This window comes from Pleurodeles waltl, chromosome 10, assembly GCF_031143425.1.
Source record: "Pleurodeles waltl isolate 20211129_DDA chromosome 10, aPleWal1.hap1.20221129, whole genome shotgun sequence".
NCBI classification, from domain to species: domain Eukaryota; kingdom Metazoa; phylum Chordata; class Amphibia; order Caudata; family Salamandridae; genus Pleurodeles; species Pleurodeles waltl.
Genome location: NC_090449.1, coordinates 506,849,979 through 506,869,877, shown reverse-complemented (window position 1 = coordinate 506,869,877; position 19,899 = coordinate 506,849,979). Strand labels below are relative to the sequence as shown.

Genomic DNA, 19,899 nt, shown 5'->3' with positions numbered 1-19,899 from the left:
TGCTTTCATGCTGAGGGGCTCACACGTGGTGGATGGTCATATAGTTCATGTATGCACTCCACGCTGAGAGAGACAACTGTGGTGATGGTCACTTGCAGAAGGGGGCCCGCAACATGTTGTTTCTGTTCCACCGATGCAAAAGGCATTGAGACTGGCCTTTATCAACATTAGATCTTCTAATTGGCCCTCCACCTGTAACCATCACCACCAGGGAGTACTCTTGGAGAGGGCACATCTGGAGACTGGCATGTGGTATAATGGAAACTCAGGAAGCCTTAATCCTTTTTGGAATACCAACAATCTCTGTTCCTTGGGGTAGAATTTCTCCCTACCTGTTTCCAGTACAGATCACAAGAAGTGCTGGGCTGGATCTGTTGAGTGCGGAGGTGGGTCTTGGTGGGATTTATGGGGAATCCAAAGCTTTGGAGCAGAGGAATCACTGCTGGAGTGTGGGATAGGTATTGATGCCTTCTGCCACTCTTAATCAGCCTTTTGTCAATGTAGTGTAAGACGTGAAGGCTCCCCCTTTGCAGGTCGGCGGCTTTCACTGCTAGGCACTATGTGAACGCTCTTGGTGCCATAGTGATCCTGGAAGGAACTACTCTGAATTGGTAGTGATATTGACTTACCACAAAATGAAGGTATGGGTGATGGGCAGGATAGATGAATATGCTGAGAAAATGTGTTCCACTCATTTAACCCCTCTGGATTTTTTTGCTTTTTGACTACCCGAGTTTTACTGTGAGTCTCACCAACTGAGTCTTATGCACAGTAAATTCGGTGGAAATCGACAGAGCGCTAACCACCACTGATCACCTTTAAGACAGACATTGCTACACGTCTAGGGTAAGAGACTCTGACCTAGTCACATGCAAGCACACAAACAAATACGTATTAACACATATGTATGCTGAGCCTGTGATACTACTGTGTATCTCAGCCTAGTATCTGTGCACAGACAGCCTGTCAAAGGAGGGACTTTTCAGGAATCGGTGCTGACCTGGGTAGGCCTTATAATGTGATTGGCCATTCACAGGGTACTTTGCAATGCTTACTGGCAGATTGATCAATTTATTAGAGATTATGGGCAAAATCTGTGCCACTGCACAATTTTGCCATACCTAGGTCTAGCGATGCCTGCCAGGTTTGAATCTTTGGGTAAAATGTACCCCGAGTGCAGATCCAATGTCACTTTTGTGATAACTGGAACCACTTTCCACACAGGATCAAAACAAAGTCAATACACTTCCAACCAAATGCCCGGCAGGATGGATAATACTACCCATGTAGGCAAGCACTTCAGATCCCCACACACGGGTGGTCAGCATTACATGAATGTTGCAAATAGTACAATACAACTATACTCAGTATAGAATTTAGAGAATTTTCTTATTTGCCTTGCTCAGCCATAATAAGATCCCAGATCTCTGCCCCACTACATGTTCAAGCTAATTACTCTGCTGGCCAGGAGGAGGATCAAAGGCCTCAACACACCACAGAGCCATTTAACACTGCTTGGCCCAGTTCCTGAACAAGGAAGAGGTGGGGAGGAACTCTGCATGTGCTAATTAATTCTTCATGCTGCACCTGGCCTAGGCAAGGTCAAGCCTACAGAAACAAGGGAGGAAGGCCAGCCCCTTGGAGCCAAAAACAAGAGAGGCTCCCCCTTAACAGTTTAGTGGGCAGGGATCTGGCAGCGTCATCAGTTGGGGGCAGGGCTAAAGCTCCAAGCGGAGGTCTTTTACTAGACCACTGGAAGCTGCCATACTGAAATGTTCCAAAATGCTCTGCAGGATTGTTGAGGCAGAAGTGGTGCGATGATGTGGCAAGCTAGGATTGGGTAGAGGTGTCCACCTTCCAGATTTGTTTCACAACAATTAAAAACTGATGCACCGGGAAGAGCCATTTGAGAACTCACTGAACATGGGAATGATGAAGGTGACAGAATACATAGCTGGAAGGAGAAGCCACCTGACCCTAGTGAGAAAACTGACTGTAGTACTTTGATTACAACTAGCACAAAGGACTAAAAGGGGTTCACCAGGGCCAGTAACACTGACACCCTTATGACGCCTGATGAACAGCAGGTGTAATAAACCTACTCTGTGACTCGGAGTGTCCCATTCAGACTTCTGAGGACGTGCCCATGACTCCAGTGATGCAGGTAGCCAGGAAGCTGTGGAACCAGGGGAGTGCAGCAGTGATGGTGTTTTGCTTTTTGCTATGGAGGAGTTGTGAGAGATGATAAAAATGGTCTTGGTTGGTGGAACTGGCCACCTGGAGCAAAACAAGACCAAAATCATGACATTAGCCGGAGACACTGACCATGAAGTTTGGTAACCAGATGGGACACCAAGAGCACAGCGCCACATAAAGTCCTAAAAATACTCATTGGCTGGACCAGGACCCAGGGTTCAGCGCCTCCTCATTTTTAAATGTAATTATAACAGGGAGAGGATATGCATAGGCCTCCTCCCCAAGAAGATCTACAGCCCCAGGACCCCTATTCCCCAGGGCCCAATGCAATAATGTGTCCCAGGGGGACCCCATTCCCCAGGATATAAGCGACCAACAGATGCTGCAGTCTCCACAAGATGGCTGTGTGCTTCCCCCCACTGCTCCCTGTGCCTGTCTCGGGGGGGCAGGGATGTACAAATAGCCTGCAGGCCTCAACCACAGTTGTGCAGAAGGGAAAGAGAACACAAGCTCCTGCACCAGTCCAGGAAGGTGTTGGCTGAGTGGGAAGCTGGCCAGCCAGTGCAGAAGTTGACTCCCTGTGCTACTCAGACGTGAGCACAAGGGAGTCTCCCGATCAAAAGGGAAGAGGCTCCAGGCCTCCAAAACTAGAAGGGTGTGGCACAAGGCCACATATCAAAAATGAAAAAAATTTAGATTATTGCCTTGTGCTAAAGGTGCACCCAAGCCTAATTTGGTTAGGGGTCACCATACGTCTCCAGGGGGGCTATATCAATGCCCCTGGTAGAAGTTTGTTTCATTTCAAAACACTCTTGCAGCATTTACTTTTGTACACAGGCTATTGCATGTGGGTATTTAGTTGGTCTTAAAGCAGCAGTGGCAGTAGTGTAAAGTTAGAAATAAGACACAGAGGAAGATATTCAATATAATGCATTATTGACAATTTTGATAATTAACAATGCAAGGTTATATGTTTCAATAAATATTGGTACTTTCCTCACTGATTTCCATTGTGTGTTAGAATGTTTCTGCTTTTACTCATGTTGACAAAGTCAGTAGGTGTGCTTTATTGATAATGACATCTCCTTATACTGTGATATGGTATCTAGTGTAGTTGGTCAGAGACTGTGATTATGATTATGGCTTTCTGGTGTGTTAACTGTTCTGCAGGTGTCACCAAACGTATTTCTCACTGCCTGTTTGCAGATATTTGTAAATTAAAATCTGGTATTTTGTAGTTGTGCATAATTAAGTGTTTTCCTTTTTAAAAGAAACAGCATTGTCTGGATAATGCTTCGTTGAACACTAATGTTTACAAGCAAGCTGGAGGTAATTGCCCACCCCACCGTGCCTGAGTAGGCCTTGGGCTGCTCTGCTTCACTGCTGGAGAGAGTCAAGTGCTACAACCGAGTACTTGGTTACCAGTAAAGGGCTAGTTGCATACTTATTATTCCAGAAAAAAACTCTCTTCCTTCTCAATGAATACCACAATTTCGTACACTATGTGAAAATAGGCGTCCTTGAGTTTGAGTGCTGGCATATAATCATCTTGTTGGAGCAAAGGCATGACATTCTGAAGGGTAGTCACATATAAATATTCCAACAAGATGTGTTAGTTGAGAGGTCTGAGGACTAATATAGGCCTGAGGAATCTGTCCTTGTAAGGGATGAGAAAGTACAGAGAGTAAACACCTTTTCCCTGCTGGTGTGGGGGCACATATTGTTATCTCCTTTCTGGGATGTGTTTGTTCCTCTTCCTCAAGAAAGCAGAGATGGTTTCTGCTGAGCACGTCTGTGGGATGAGATGTTGGGAGGGGTTGTGAACAGTTCAAGGCAGTAGCTGTTGTCAACCAACACTATAACCCACTGGTCTAATGAAATCTACACTCGGTGAGAAAGACGAGTCTCAGCTTAGAGGAAGAAGATCTTTTACCTTAGCCACCTCTGCCCCTGTCCCTGTTATTACCCCAGTACGTACCCCAGTGTAAACCCTGCTGGTGTCTCCCACAGAACTGTGGTTGGTCTGGTGCATTGGCTCTATGTCCTGCCCTGGTCTGTTGCTTGTAAAAGGAGCCTCCCATGGCTGGAATCTGCAGGGCACCCATAGACTTTGCAATCTCTTTGGCCATCTTTATGTTTTTCCAGCATCCTGTCAACCTGGGGGCCGAGTCAGATAGGAGCTGGAGGAAGAGCTACTGGATTCAGGGTTTGAACCCAGAAGATGCAAACCAAGCCTGGCGACTGAGGAGGACACCAGTGTTGATATCTCTAGCGGTTTTTGTCCATAGCATCGAGCATTCAACGAATATCGGCATTTGAAGTGGTCTTCCCTCATACACTATTGCCCCCCATCTTCTTCTGCTGTTCTGAAAGATGTTCTCTCATTGTGATGTGGTTCGGAAAAGAAGCCTGACAGAGTAAGCCATGCACCATTGGATGGCTGCCCCTGCAACTTCTCTTTTGCCTGTTGCGCTGGTTTTCTTGCTCTCCTTGTGGGGCGGAAGGACATCACCTAGGGCTTGGGGGCAAAAGCCCTCTTATGTGCAGGATGGACTACCAAGAAGTCAGGAGAACCTATGTTTTTATAAAAATAGGGTTGCTATGGGAGGTTTTGTATTTCTTATCAACCCTAAGTGTCACTACCCTAGCTTTGACTGGGTCCTTGAACTTGTTAGGGGCAAACTTAAGCGTGCCCTTGAGCATGGTTATAAAGTGCAAGGAGCATTCACACTTTGAGAGAGTCTCCACAATGAATTCCTCTTCATCCTAAACTATGTATATGTCGATGTTGTGATACACAGAGGCCTCCTAAATGTCCTCAGGGGAGCTCATGATGTATTTGGGTGGGGATGTCCTAACTCGGTTGTGGTACAATTAGAGGCATGTTGTCTTTCAAGGGTCATCTATGGGCTTAGAGTCTAAGGGCTGGTAAAATCGGTAAGTGTGGCCATTACAATTACCTGGGCCTGTAAAGGTATGTGGGTACTCCTCAGGTCACTATTTAAATCTCTGTGTATCTGTCACTGTGCCTTTTTAAGTAAGGGAACCCTCTTGTGTGAGAGAGATTTTCCAGTTATGTCAGAGGTGTCCCTTGTTCTGATACTGCACATCTCCTCGCTATCGCTGGCTTAAAAAAAGACAGGTTGAGTAGAAGCACCTTTGTGTATGATCCTCCTTATCCAAAGGTCTCCAACCTTTTCTGTGGTGAGAGCTACTTCTGATCAGTAAAAATCATTGCGAGCTACTAAAGGCTAAACAATATGGGCAGTTACCAGGCAACCCCACGCCCAGCTTCACTGACTTTAAGGCAAATGTCCAAAGGGCCAGATACTACGGTTTGAAAAAAATACTTTGAGTAGAAGCACTATAAGAGGGCTGCCATGTGTGTAAGTGAGAGTGTGTTCTTAGGGGATGTTTGAACGGGAATATGAATGGGATATGTGATGAATGACTGAGAGCCTGTGTCATACGTAATTGTGGCATAGGACATACATTTCACAATATGTGGCACTGTTACATGAATGTCACAAACACAGAAGCATTTTTTTAAATAAGAGGAATTTAAAGTGCAGAAAAATGTTTGCAAAAATGTTCAGAATATGGGAAACTTTTCTTCACTATAAATTAATTGCATGTAAAATAATGGCTGTATTTTTCAGTTCTAAATATGGCACAGTGTCTACTGGCCATTAGAAGCAAGAGGTCTGCTGTTTGTAAAAGTGACACTTTGAAATGGAAGGAAATGTAAATGAAGAGTTAACTTAATCATTAAGGTAACTTTTGGTTTTAATTTTCTCCCAATAAAAGCATTCAGAAACGACATTTTGTTCTCAAGCACTAATATTGAGTTGACAAGTACTTATTTAAGACTGAAATAGCCCAGTGCTTCAGTTGTTCACATCTGTGCCCCAGCCTTGGTCATAAATCTGACTGAGAACTGCTCATTATCAGGTAACACTATCTGAGGCTGATAATAATAATATATAATGAACACAGCCTTCCCTTAACTTTAAAAGGGAAATGTGATCCTGTGCTTATTTAAAAATGAATTCATGGTTGTGAGTTACTCTGAAGGTGTCTGGGAGCTCCTGGTAGGTCCTGATCGCCTGGTTGGAGACATCTGTCCTGGTAAGTACCTGGAACGTTTTGCACTTCACTCAGATCCACTGAAAAGCACCTCATCTATCCCAAGAGCCTGGAAATCTGGATTTTTGCCAACTTTCCATCTAATGAGTCTGAATGTGTGTTCCTTTAAATTAGTAACCAGGTGTTAGCTCCAGGGACCATGTTCAATAACAATTAATGCACTTTATAAACTATCATTATTATAATGGTAGTATATATCTTTTGAGGTTTATCTGTAAATTATTACCCAATCTTAAATATAAATGTACAGATTGTTTGTGCATACACCAAACACTAATGTTTGATCGGTTTCTTGAGTGCTCACAATTTCCGCAGATAAGGAAACCGCTGCACAGGGAGATGCACACATTTGCCCATAAACAATTGTGGTCATGTAAGGACGCTGTGATTAGAACAAAACTTGGCTCCACTGTGAACCCTCCAGCCCCCTCCCCACTGGTTACACAATAGCTCAACAGGAAGGTTTTTACCTTGGTGATAAACATGATGCTGTTGGTTTCACTTGTGTTGTTCACCATCACCTGGCTGTGGTGGCACTCTTCAATTTTGCAATGGTCGGCTAATGTTTCCAAGGACTCGTCTGACCAACTGGAGAAAAGCTCCAGTGACCTTAAAAATGAGGAAATATGTTAATGCACTGACCAGCAACGGGGTGTCTTCAGCAGGCAGTATACAAGCTGTTCCATTTAGAGACACAAGAAGAGATGGTAAAAGCCAATCACGATATGCCTTTGTTGCCTGAAATGCTCATTTTATTGCACCCAAATGTCATTATGAGAAAATGACTTCCGTGTTTCTCCTCTTTCTTGCCCTCGTCCCTGAGAAATTGATAATGTGGCCTAGACTCCAAAATCTTGAGTAATCACTTAGTCCTACGGGATTTAAAGTGTATCCAGCTCTGTAGACCAATATCTTAAGGAGTGTCCACATATGGGATTACTGATACATATATATATATTCATGCCACTAAACAACGAATCAGTGTTATATCTAAATTACATCACCATGCAATAGGATTGCTGGATACCATGTTGCAAGACATCATATGTCAAATGAAGCGGCTTGACTCCCCTGCATCTAGAGCAGATCTGCTTTTGACCACTATCAGCTGTCCTTTCTACCTGCTTGCGGTGCTAGTTTTACTGTGGCAATTAAACAGGCTTAGAGCATCCTTAGTCCATAGTGCTGCTGCCCCGGCCCTACCTGTCCAGCTACCTCTATCTTGATGAACCATTCACCTCTGATTTCATTCACTAGGAAATGACATTGAACTGTTAGTTGTTCATAATTATTTTAACATTTTAATGAACAATTTCAGCTTGTTAAAACTCCTAAATAATAACTGTAAAAAAGAAAAAAAGTTGATCTTATTTATAAAACAACGATAACATTTTCGGGGTTGGAAACGTTGGGATTTATATTGAGACACTGCGATTTAACCATTTTTCTTTTGTTGTGAAAATGACTGCTAATTCCATTTTGCTGATTTTTCCACAAATGACAGTGAGGCTGGAGAAATACTGATGGTGGGATAAGAAGCAAACATTAGGGAAAACAACAGGAAACCTAATAAAAATGCAACGCTTTGCAGTCAGAAAATAAAAACATTTTGTTCAAACACAGCAGATATTTTTTCCACAGAGTCCTCCTTTTGATAATCATTTGTCGAAGTACAAGTGTGTTAAAAGGTTTCTGCATCAGATTAATACAAATTTGTAGAGATATCAGTACCGATTTACCAATGCAAAAGGAACTTTTACACGTACTTCCTGGAAAGGATGACCAAATTTTGAGGAGCAAAAACCGTGACAGGTCAGACATGAAAGAAGGACTAAAGACTTTACACTCACTTTTATATCTGGCCTGTCCCGTTTTTTTGAGTAGCTTTGTGACTGTGTGCCTATAAATATGTGTGTGTGTGTGTGTTTATACACACACACACATATAAACACACACACATTTACAAGACTACATATATACACTTAGCTATGGCTTGACCTCCCACCCTGCATCCCCAACCCGCCCCGTCCCACCTCTCTCTTCTCCCCATTCAGTCTCTCTGCTGGGAACAGACACGGGACTGTGTTGCCTGACAGTAACAGATAAATTACTTTAATTATTGCATACTTTGTAGGCGTCTGTTAAAGGAGAGCATACCTTTAACTTGGGTTTCTCTAGATAATCTGACCTTTGTCCCAAAAACCAGGGCATTTATGTAATGATCTGACCTTTGTCCCAAAAACCGGGACATTTGTTTAAAATTAAGAGAAGCGTCGGGACACCGGGACAGTCCTCTAAAAACCGAGGCTGTCCGGGGAATCCAGGACCTCACCCTGCTCCTGGAGGAAACAAAAGTTATTTGTTTGTGCCACTTGACAAGTGGAATTATTACTTTTCCACCGATAGGTAGTATTCGAATTTATCAGACGTTAAAAAAAAGTCTGGGCAAAACTGCTTCGCTCCAGACCAAACTGATGTAATCTGACTCTAAATGCATTCTGAAATGAGTGCATAATAATAACATTGTTTGAAAGTAGCCCGGCGTTTGGGGCCTCTGATTGAATTTCCGGCATGTTCCCACCGCCTTGTCCGATGTTTGGCTAAAAGGAAACAGAAATATCCACACCCAAACGCCCTGGAGCAGACCCAACCTCACACCCCAAACAACTGCACCCGTTGGGCCACAGTGGCTGGTCACTTGATATGTGGGGATGACAGACGTGTTCCTCCAGAACGGCTTGCTTGACTAGGACCATAACCATCCAGTGGTGGTACCAACGAGGAACCTAAATAACAACTGCCTGCGACAGCTCCATATGCGACTCCAGACCCCCCCACCACCACACCCAAAGACCTGGTCCCTGTTTTTTTGATCAACGAGTCAAAGAGTTATTGGCCTGCAATCGAAATTCCTTTTTCCATGAACCTGTATCTGTCCAGCCTAGGGCATCTTGACTTGTCTTTTTGACTTTCAAAGCTCTCTGAGTTTGAACAGCAGTTAAATACCCTTTTCATATGTTGTCTACTAGCATTCCCACAGTTGGCCTTGTCTCAAATGGGACACAGCAGAGGGGATAATCAGGGGCCACTGGTGTACATATGCACAAGGGGCGTTGTCCTGCCACTCACCAGCAAGAGGCAGGAAGAGTGAAAAACACAGAGCAGCTGAAAAGGAAATTACTGCTCGGAGACACTGTGCTGAATCTATTGAGTGAACTCTAGTGAACTTTGTAGATGTCCTACTGCGCAAGTGCCAGTCGGGCGAGATTTTCTTCGACCTGCAGGAACAAGCTACAGCAGTGACATCAAAGGAGAGGGAGTGCTGAATTAGAAAGCAAGTGATCCAGTTGCTTTTGGGGTTCTGCAGTTGGTGCCTTATCTCCACCACAGAGGCCCAAAAGAGGGAGGTAACCAGCTGCAGATAATTGCACTTGTGGACTAAGAGGTGAGTGTGTAGTTAAGCTTCTGCCGGCGTCAGGGGCATTGTCTTCCCCCACCCCCACGTGCCCCGTTTAGCAGCTATGGTGGGGTTCTTGATTGGCCTCTTTTGTCTGCAGCTTGGCAGACAAAGGCTCATAATTAACTTAGGAGGGTGAGGGAGTGAAATGAAGGATTGGTGGACGGATGGACGGATGAAATGGTGTATGGATAGATGCATGCTTGAATGAGTGAAAGGATGGGTATTAGAAAGGAAGCGTGAAAGAGCGAGAGGGTGTATGAGTGAAAGGGAGGAAGGGTGTATGAGTGAAAGGGAGGGTGGATGGATGAGTGACGGATGATGAGAGAAAGTATGAGTGGATGGATGGGACGATGGGCGGATGGATAGATGGCTGAGTAAAAGGGTGGATAGATGGATGAGCCAAAGAGGGAATGATGGAAGAATGGCGTAAAAGGATGGATAGATGGAGAAAAAAGAGTGGATGAATGAACAAAAGGATGTATAGATGATTGAAAGGATGGATGAATGGATTGAGGGATAAAAGGGGGGTGGATAAGTGAAAGGATGGATGTTTGAGTGGATGAATTGGTTTGATGGATGAGTGTCCATAGACCAGTGGTGACTCACCTTTATGGGCTCCACAGCTACACCACACCCTCCTTGTTTTTTGGCCCATCTTTATAGTATCACGGGTGAATCATTATTCACTCTTGGTATAATAAAAATAAAATGCTGGCCTGCTTCGGGTTAAGCAACAAACAGGCAGGTAGTGACATTGCTTGATTGCTGACACATGTGCATAAAGGTGCCTGCGCCATTCCAGCACTGTGAGCATGTCTGTGTGACTAAGTGTGTTTGTTAAAGTCAGAGATAGTCAGTGAAGGACTGGGTCAGAGTGAGTGAGATTGAGTGACAGTAAGAACAAGCATGTATGAGAATGAATGTGAGTGAGTGAGGGAGAATGACAGTGAGGGTAACTGAGTGTTACTGTGTGTGAGACACAGTAAGACTGAGTATTTCAAGAAGGTCATGGAATTCGAGCCAAGGATTATGCCCCACCACTTTTAAAGGTCACCAGCCACCACTTGGGATGATATTCAAGACATCAGATCTCTGCTGATTCATTCAGTGGTCTCTAAAAGATTCTCTGATGTCACTTTGAAATAGTTGTTAAGGTCAATGCATAACAATTCCTCTGCTAGAGTCACACACTTTATTGCCAAGCCCGCCCCTTCGGGAAGTGTACGAAAACCAACCTGGTTGTTCCACCTCATTTCTCCTGAAGGTTTAGAGGCTCAGCAGAGCTTTTCTTAGTGTGAATTGGGTCGCATTATAACATGCAATTATGCAGTGAACCACTTTAGATAATCACACAGCGTAAGTGAGCAGCCCTCACCACGTGCAAACAAACGCCCGCCCTCGCCGTGCTGGTAAGACGTCACAGTGAAACGTGATAAGATGGCTGCCAACCCCTCATCACTGCACAAAGGGCACTGGTTGGGTAATTACTAGTCTAATCGGTTTCACTAAAAAGGTTTGCCATGGTTAAATACAATTTCTCTCTCTCTTGGCTAAGATCTTCTGTAGGCGGCGCTTGTGGCTGAAGACACTTGAAAGAACTGACCGAGAGTAATAAGGAGAGTGATCTTACGCCGGGTGCACACGAAGGCATATACCCGCAAGCTGAGACTAAAGCTGCAGAGAAATGCACACTGAGACGGATATTATTATTGTTGTCACTATTATTATTATTATTAGTAGTAGTAGTAGTAGTAGTATTGTTAGCGGTAGCGCCAAAATAACAACAACAATAACAGTAATAATAATAATATTAATATTAATACAGTCAAGACAGCATTTAAGGCAACAATCCAGGCGTGCACATATGAAGGAGCCAGGCTACAGGGCGAAATGAGTGCATACCCATGCAGAGACACATGTGCGTGCCTGTGTGCATGTATGTGTCGTGTGTGCGCTGCTACGTCAGTGGCACTCCACTTAAAATTTGTTTGCCAAACTTGGGGAACAGCTTTGGGTGAGTAAACATCCCAAAGTGGGAGGTTTCTAGTGAGTGTTCTGGGGTACAGCGTTTTGTAACCCATCAATAAATTTGTTCAGATTTTTTGATCTGCAATTTCAAAATCCAAACCCTGCAATTTACTAAAGGGAGCTGCGAAAAAGATTTCAGGTGCTAACAAAACATCCTAATCCACTGATTTCTCATTTAGTTGTGACCGTATAAAGTATACTAAGGTTTAGCATTTTCTGCACATGTTGAGGCACCAGCCTCCTTCAGCGCATATCAAGTGAGCACTTGAGGATAGATTCCACCTTAACACTTCCTATGAGGCGCTTTAAGCCACAAAATGTTGAAACCTGGCAAAATCTGGGGATCCGTCGTGAAGTCCTATACGCAAATATGTTTTACCTAAATTCAACTGTGAGGGTTTGAAATCTCGGTCACTTCAGGCAAAATAATTTTTGTATCACCTGCCTTTATGTTTGTGTTTACTGGAGCAAGTGCTTAATTTGTAATATGCTGCTAAACACCAGGTTTGACAAATACCAATGTTGCCTGGTCTTGATTGCACCCCATATCTCTTTCTTCCATCAATCTTTATCTTCTGTTTCGGTATCCTAAGCTCTCAAGTTCTTTTTTATCCCTGCTTCCTACTTTCTTCTATTGCACCATCTGTCTCTTCCTTCTTTCTCTCTTTTCTCCCTTTAACTCTCTTGCTTTGGGTCAAAATATGACGATGACCCATAATTTGTGGCCCCTAAAAAGAGTGCTGGGTGTACCACTTAGCACTTATTGGACCTACCCAATGTTAAATGTTAACGTTCAAGTGTTTTTTAAAGCACACGATTACCCGAAGGTGTCCTGGCGCTAGCTCTGCTAAAAGGTTTGATACACATATGAGAACTACTTAGGAAAAGGAAAAGCCAGGTTTTTAATTCCTTTCTGAGGGAAAGCAAATTAGGCAGAGAGCTAATGTGGGAGGGGGTTGGGAGGTTCCATGCTTTAGCAGTGCATGTAACAAAGCGCCTGCCTCTCCAATTAGTATGTTTGGACCTTGGAATTACCAGTGTCTTTGCTCTGGAGGAGCGTGAATTCCTGCTAGGCTCACAGCACTTTAAATTGTGTACTAAGTAGTCTGGGCCAGTATCATGCAAAGCTTTGTAAGCAGTGCACAGTGTCTTAAACTGAATTTGTTGCCTGAATGGAAGCCAGTGTAATGTCAGGATAGCTAGAAAAGCAGATTTAAATTTGGGAATCCCAAACAATAGCCGAGCAGCAGTATTTTGTAAGGTTTGAAGTTTATTTAGATGTTGCTGCTGCATATTAAGATGGAGACCACTACAATAATCTAGTTTCTAAAGCGCCAGAGCAGTTACCACGTTTTTTTAGCCCTAAAAGACAGGAAAGGGAATTTTTTTTAACATCCTCAAACTATAGAAAGGTAACTTAATTTACCTGATCTCGAAAGGTAAGTTTGTTATCCATGATAACTCCCAAATGTCTTTCCTTACTTTCTGGTGTCAACAGAGTTCCTAGATCCTCTGGCCATCGGGGGGGGGGGGGGCAAAAGAGAGCCTGATTCCCAAAGAGAATAACCTCTGTCTTTTCAATTAAGTTTTAAGCATTTTTTATTTATCCACTTGGTGACCACCAGCATTCAGTCATGGAACCTCGATCCAATGTTACTGTCTTTGTGAGCCAGGGACACGACAATTTATATGTCATCTGCATAAGATGTTAAAGAAAAGCCGAAGGATCTGATCAGAGCAGCCAAAGCTGTTACATAAGCATTAAACAATGGTGGGCTAAGCGAGGACCCCTGTGGAACCATGCAAGGCAATGAGACAGTTTCAGACACAGAGGGGCATATTTATACTCTGTTTGCGCCGATTGTGCGTCCAAAAATTTGACGCACAATCAGTGCAAACGTTGCCCCATATTTAAACTCTGACGCCTGAGCCCGCGGATGACAAAAATCCGCCGCGTGCATCATTTTCTGGATGCGGCAACCCGCCCTGCGTTAATGATATGCAGGGTAGGCGTTCCAGTCCAAAAAACTACGTACACGGCCGTGCGTCGTATTTATGCTTCTGGGCAAAAATGACTCTCGGCCGGGAGGCGGAGCAAAAAAAATACGCAAAGCCCGATTTGCGTCAAAATTTTACGCCTGGGTCAGGGCAGGCGTTAAAATGGGGCAAACACACCTGTATTTAATCAGAACACACAGAACAAACAGCAGAGCAGCAGAGCAGCAACAGGGAGACATGGAGGTGATCTTTATCCAGCGTGCACGTAGACGCAGAGCCCAGCAGCAACAACAGCAGCTACAACAACACCAGCAGGGACCCCAAAGGCAGCGCAGAAGGCAGGAGAGGATATTCCGCCCGAGAACCACCCTGCATGGCCTCAGGGAACACAACATCATCCAGAGGTACCGGTTGAACTGGCAGGCCATTCAGCAGCTGCTGCGAAACATTGAACCGCAGTTGGCCCCCACTTTAGTGACACCCCGCACTATCCCAACAGAAACAAAGCTGCTTGCCGTACTTCACCTGCTGGAAAGTGGCTCGTTTCAAACAACTGGTGCCCTGGTTGGTGGAATATCACAACCATCATTCTCCGCATTTCTGCCAAAAGTACTGGATGCCATCATTCGCCTGACACCCCTCCACATCTGCTTCCCTAACACACTGCAGAAGCAGCAGGAAACAAAACAGGGGTTCTATGCCATCAGTGGCTTCCCACACGTCCTTGGTGCAATCGACTGCACACAGGTACGCCTTGTGCCACCTGCTGCAACTGAACACCTCTACCGCAACAGGAAGCACACACGTTCAATCAACGTGCAGGCCATAGTCGATCACCAGGGATTGATCACCAACATCGTGGCTAAATATCCTGGGAGTGTACATGACTCATTCATCTTCCGTCACTCCACCATCAACCAACACTTCCAGGATGGACGGTATGGCAATGGACTACTTGTTGGTAAGTACAAAAACCTACTTATATACACACTGCACAGCAACCCTCTAGGACACAAATCACATACACCACAACAGCAACATCTAGACAGTAACACACTGAGGTCCTTACATCACTAGCCATGTTTCTTAAGTCACCATTGAACCTGTCACACATTGGAATTTACTGTACAGCCTAATGTGAAGACATTAATGAGTGTGGTTGCCTAAATGTCACCTTGCAAATTGTAAGTGTCACAATAACCTTTACATTAATACATTGCATAAGTTTCAAGGGATGGGATGTACAGGGTACTTTGATATGAACGTGTTAACAACACTTCCAGATTTAAATGTGCATGGAACTATCATCTCACCCTCAGTGAAGACACACGGACACCTGTATCACAAGTCACAATGCTAGGGAGGGAACACTCTACTGCAAATCCCAAAACATACTGCTGACAAACGGTTAACAGACAAACACTTGCTCAACCAAAGAAAAAACACAATGCAGATGGTATAGCCTACAAGTATAGGATGTCACATTAGTACACAAAAGAGTCACAGACAACACAAGACAACTACTGCCATTAAAGGTCTTTTCAATAGTGCCAGCTACATCAACATGATCCCATTCTGTGTTTTTCTTTCAGCTGATCAGGGGTATGGCATCCAGCCATGGCTAATGACACCATTTGGGAACCCGACTACTGCTGCAGAGCGGGCATACAACGATGCCCATAAGGGGACACGCAGCATTGTCGAACGCACCTTTGGGATCCTAAAGTCAAGGTTCCGCTGCCTTGACATCACTGGCGGTAGCCTACTATATCCCCCCGAGATGGTCTGTAGGATCATACTCACTTGTGCCATATTGCACAACATTTGTGTAAAAAGGAACATTCCCCTCCTGGAACCAGACCCATACATGCCTGAAGACGACGAAGAGGAGGATGTTGGCCTGCAACAGGAGGGGGAACAACCAAACACGGCTGCTGGAATGCGTAGGCGCCAACACATTGTAAATAATTTCTTTGCATAATTATCACTATCACCACTTAATGCACTATTGTAAATAAACACTGATAACAAACACCACATCATGGTTTGGCCTATTCTTTTCTGCCCACCTTTAGCTTGAAATAGCTGAAGAAGAATGTCGTCTCATTGAGCAATAATGATATAACAATCATTACACTAAAAAATACACCACAAATGTAATGGCCACCATACAATGGTCAAATACACACACCATGTAAATGACGGACATCCTGTACAGTTCACCTTTGAAGGGCAATAGCTGAGGACCACACATATGACTCACATACATGTAGTAAACATGGATCATCGCAGGAGATGGCACTCAACTAAAACACCATCACTCAACTAGGGGCAAACAGGCCTCATACATCAGGCAGTTCACATGCTAATGCTTCAGGAACAGGAATGTAGGACTAGACTCTTGCCAACAGTAATTCCAACTACTTACTATCATTGCAATGACTATCTGTCACTAGAGTTACACATAAGCAGAACATACACAGCACAAGTGCTACACCTATGACAAGCATCCAGCACATCACATCCCATCTACATGTCAGCCCTTTTCTAAAAACATTACACACACTTGCAGCTGCTCACACCCCACCTGTCTGAAGAGGTCCCTGGAATGCCGATTTGTGTACACTAAGATTCCCTCATCTACACACACACACTCACAAGAGTCATCCAGTGTGCCACACCCTTTACTATGCCTACCATTGTCATACTACCATCTCACTGCATGGAACTCAGCTCATATAATACACTGGCTTTGAGTTTATAAGGCCTGGTATCACCTGTAGATTGATTCTTCTGTGAAAGGTACTGTAGGCTATTTATCAGCAAATCCCATCTGACAGGACTAGTGAGACACAGATGGAGGCCACACCTGTGATCCCCTCCATGCACACCACCCAAATGTACATGCCCCGTCCCTGCAGATGCCTCCTACTGCATACATGTTTGAATGTGAGCTATTACATCATTAAGCTTTGACACAAATGTTGAAGTTGAAAACTTTATTAGGGTTCATGTGTCATCTTCAAAGCAACACAGGACATACACAGTGTGACATCTCAACTGTCTAATGCTCCCTCTGACCAGTCTTAGTCAGAACACGTGATCATGTAATTACTGAAAGAGCTTGCTCCTGATTGACCCAGCATCCTGTCAGCCTGACTGGCACCTGTCCGTGGGTCACTCTACAGATACCTGGGGTCCACCTATGGACCACACGTGCTATCCAAAACCTTTTGTACCTCAGACACTAATTTGTCATTAGCCTCATCAATGTATACTCAAATACATAGTAGTGCATCATCTGACTGTCATTTGCATCCGATTTGTGACAGTGGCCATGAATAGCCAAATCTTGGCCCTTCTGTTGTCTGACCTTCATTAATGCCTAAACTACAAAGTGTGGCAGTGGACCAGGACCATAGTGTATGATGGTGTAAATGGCCTCCATCAAAGCCAGCAACCTCAGATAATGTCTATGAAAAGGTTACACATATGAGGACCCTGACTGTTCAAAACGCTGAGTAACACTTTTTCAAATGATAAAGATGAGTCGTGTGTTGAATACCAGCCATTTACTTCTGCACAGAGGCTATGATGTTTCATGATACATTACCATCCACAGAGGCCAACTGGAGTAGAAAGGTTGCAATGACACATGCCAGATCCAGACACCTGAGACATTCTCACACTCAGCACACCAAGGTTGCCCATTCGAAAGTCTCATTACACGTGTTCAGTGACAGGGTGGGACCATCCATGTGTAGGTGACCATGTCCTCAATGGCTTCTCTCCATTTTTGCTACAAACAATGCCCAATTGAAACAAGATTAGCTGCCACTAACTCATGAGGAGACCTGGAAGTTACAGTGACAACATACACCCTGACAGTTGATAGTGGATCAATATTGGACCACACACATAAACATGTACCATATAATCAACAAAATATTTGCAAGCAGCCGATCACAGTAGTGTCCCAGTTGTAACCTAGCAGGAAGAATGAAACATGCCACTAAACCAGGTAATGCATAAAGGGCCACATACATCTACAACCTATTTGTCATCAGCACATGAGGAACGTTGAGATTTAGCTACAAATATCAATGCAAAATGGTATGTCAGATTTCTCCAAAGAATCAATAGGGCAAACGTCAAATGGGCAAATGGGATTACAGAATGACAAACAGTGAATCATACCCTATTTGCTTCCATGAGCCTGCTGCTGCAGGTTTAGCATTACTGAATTTGGGAAACCCTTGGATAAATTAGCAAGTCTGGAAGAGCAAACCCTAGGGTGCTGGGGGCCTAAGTCCACCTCTACCGCCCCCCAAATATACATTATATATGCACATGTGAATCACACACATGCATAAGGCGCATGTGTGGCCTACATGTCAAAAGTAAAACACATATATGATACATAAACTCGTAATTAGGACATGGTTACCCCCTTAAAAAGTGTAGGTGACAATTGCACTACCTATTTGGCCTATATATAAATTTGATTACCGTGATAAATGTGGACACATTTTTGCTAAGGAATACATCCTGGTATCCCATTCATATTTTGAAATTAGCCATCAGCAATTACCCACATATGTGTACAATTATGAGTAATTACCATTCTGAGCAATCATTACTATTGCACTGTGAATACCTTCTATACATCCTATAAGGGACATTTGCCATAGCTAACCCCAAATGTGTATCACTTAGCACCGTTTGGTCATGACAAAATAATTTTCACAATTTGACAAATTAAAGACATATTTGTCATAATGCGTCATATTTCCACGCATACAGCTTGTGCATCATAATTTTTGACGCATAGGAGTGCACATAATGATGAGTCAAAAAAAAAAAAAAAAATAGATATACTATCCAGCATTACATGTCCTCCATTTTTATCCATAATGCGTCATATTTCCACGCATACAGCTTGTGCGTCATAATTTTTGACGTACAGGAGTGCAGATAATGCTGAGTCCAAAAAATCAAATAAAAATACATATATTACTAAACAGCATTACCTGGCCACCATTTTTTCTATAATGCGTCATATTTCCACGCATACAGCTTGTGCGTCATAATTTTTGACGCACAGGAGTGCAGATAATGCAGAGTCAAAATTAATTTTCATATTTGGATATCATATTTGCCAGCGGCTTAATTTTCAACTCTAGAACTATAAAATAAGCCTCAAACAAATATAAGGGAACAATGATGACATTTTTTTTGACTCTGCATTATGTGCACTCCTATGCGTCAAAAAATATGACGCACAATCTGTATGTGTGAAAAAATGACGCATAGCGGGGGAAAAAACGGCGGCCATTTTATACAGGATGTGATGTAATAGGATATCCTGTTTACAGAATCTGTACTGTGGGTGTACTTTCACTTTCACTTTGCAGTCTCAGATTATTCTAGACTGTGTGGCTGTGTGGAAAGTGTTGTCCTGTGTTTTAGTGCTTTTGTGTTTAGTGTACCTTCTCAATTGTGCTTTTGTCATCATTGTCTTGTTGTTGAATACTGTCTGAGTCTGTATTGTATTATTTTGTCAAGTCCAGTGTTTCTTTTATTGTCTGTAGGAGTCTGTTGTGGGTAGTGTAATTTAGGGGTTAGTTGGGCTCTTCTTCTTAAGTTTTCTTTGTTTTTCACTACTCTACCTTTCCCCATTTCCCCCTTTTCCTTTTTCTGCAACTTTTTCCACTTTGTCAGTGCTGATATGTCTGGTAGGCCACGGCTTGCCAGGATGGGTGAGGAGGAATTGGGTGGATTTATATGGCTTGTTTGCCATTTCCTCCCACTCATGCTGGAGGCTGGGGGTAGGGTGATACAGGGGTATCACACGGAGGCCCGTAAAGTCCGGTGGGGGAAGGTGCGCCATCACTTGGTCCGTGTCTATGGTAGCCTGAGGAATGAACATCAACTTAAGCACCGCTGGGCTGATCTGATATCCAGGGAGCAAGATCTGCTGGACCACCTGGGAATCAGGATTGGTGGCCATGTTGGTGAGTACACATCAATTACAAGTGCACAATTGAAAGCTGTGTGGCGACATGTGATGA

The 19,899-nt window shown here is 43.7% G+C and overlaps 1 protein-coding gene across 2 annotated transcripts in view; it reads right to left on the bottom strand.

The window, feature by feature from the left end:
• Positions 1-19,899, bottom strand: part of LOC138261674 (cyclic nucleotide-binding domain-containing protein 2-like) — a 365,490-nt gene that overhangs the window by 120,470 nt on the left and 225,121 nt on the right. For both annotated transcript variants that reach the window (XM_069210917.1, XM_069210916.1), the window contains exon 7: positions 6,813-6,951. In XM_069210917.1, the coding sequence (XP_069067018.1) occupies positions 6,813-6,951 (139 nt within the window). The remainder of the gene's footprint in view (positions 1-6,812; positions 6,952-19,899) is intronic.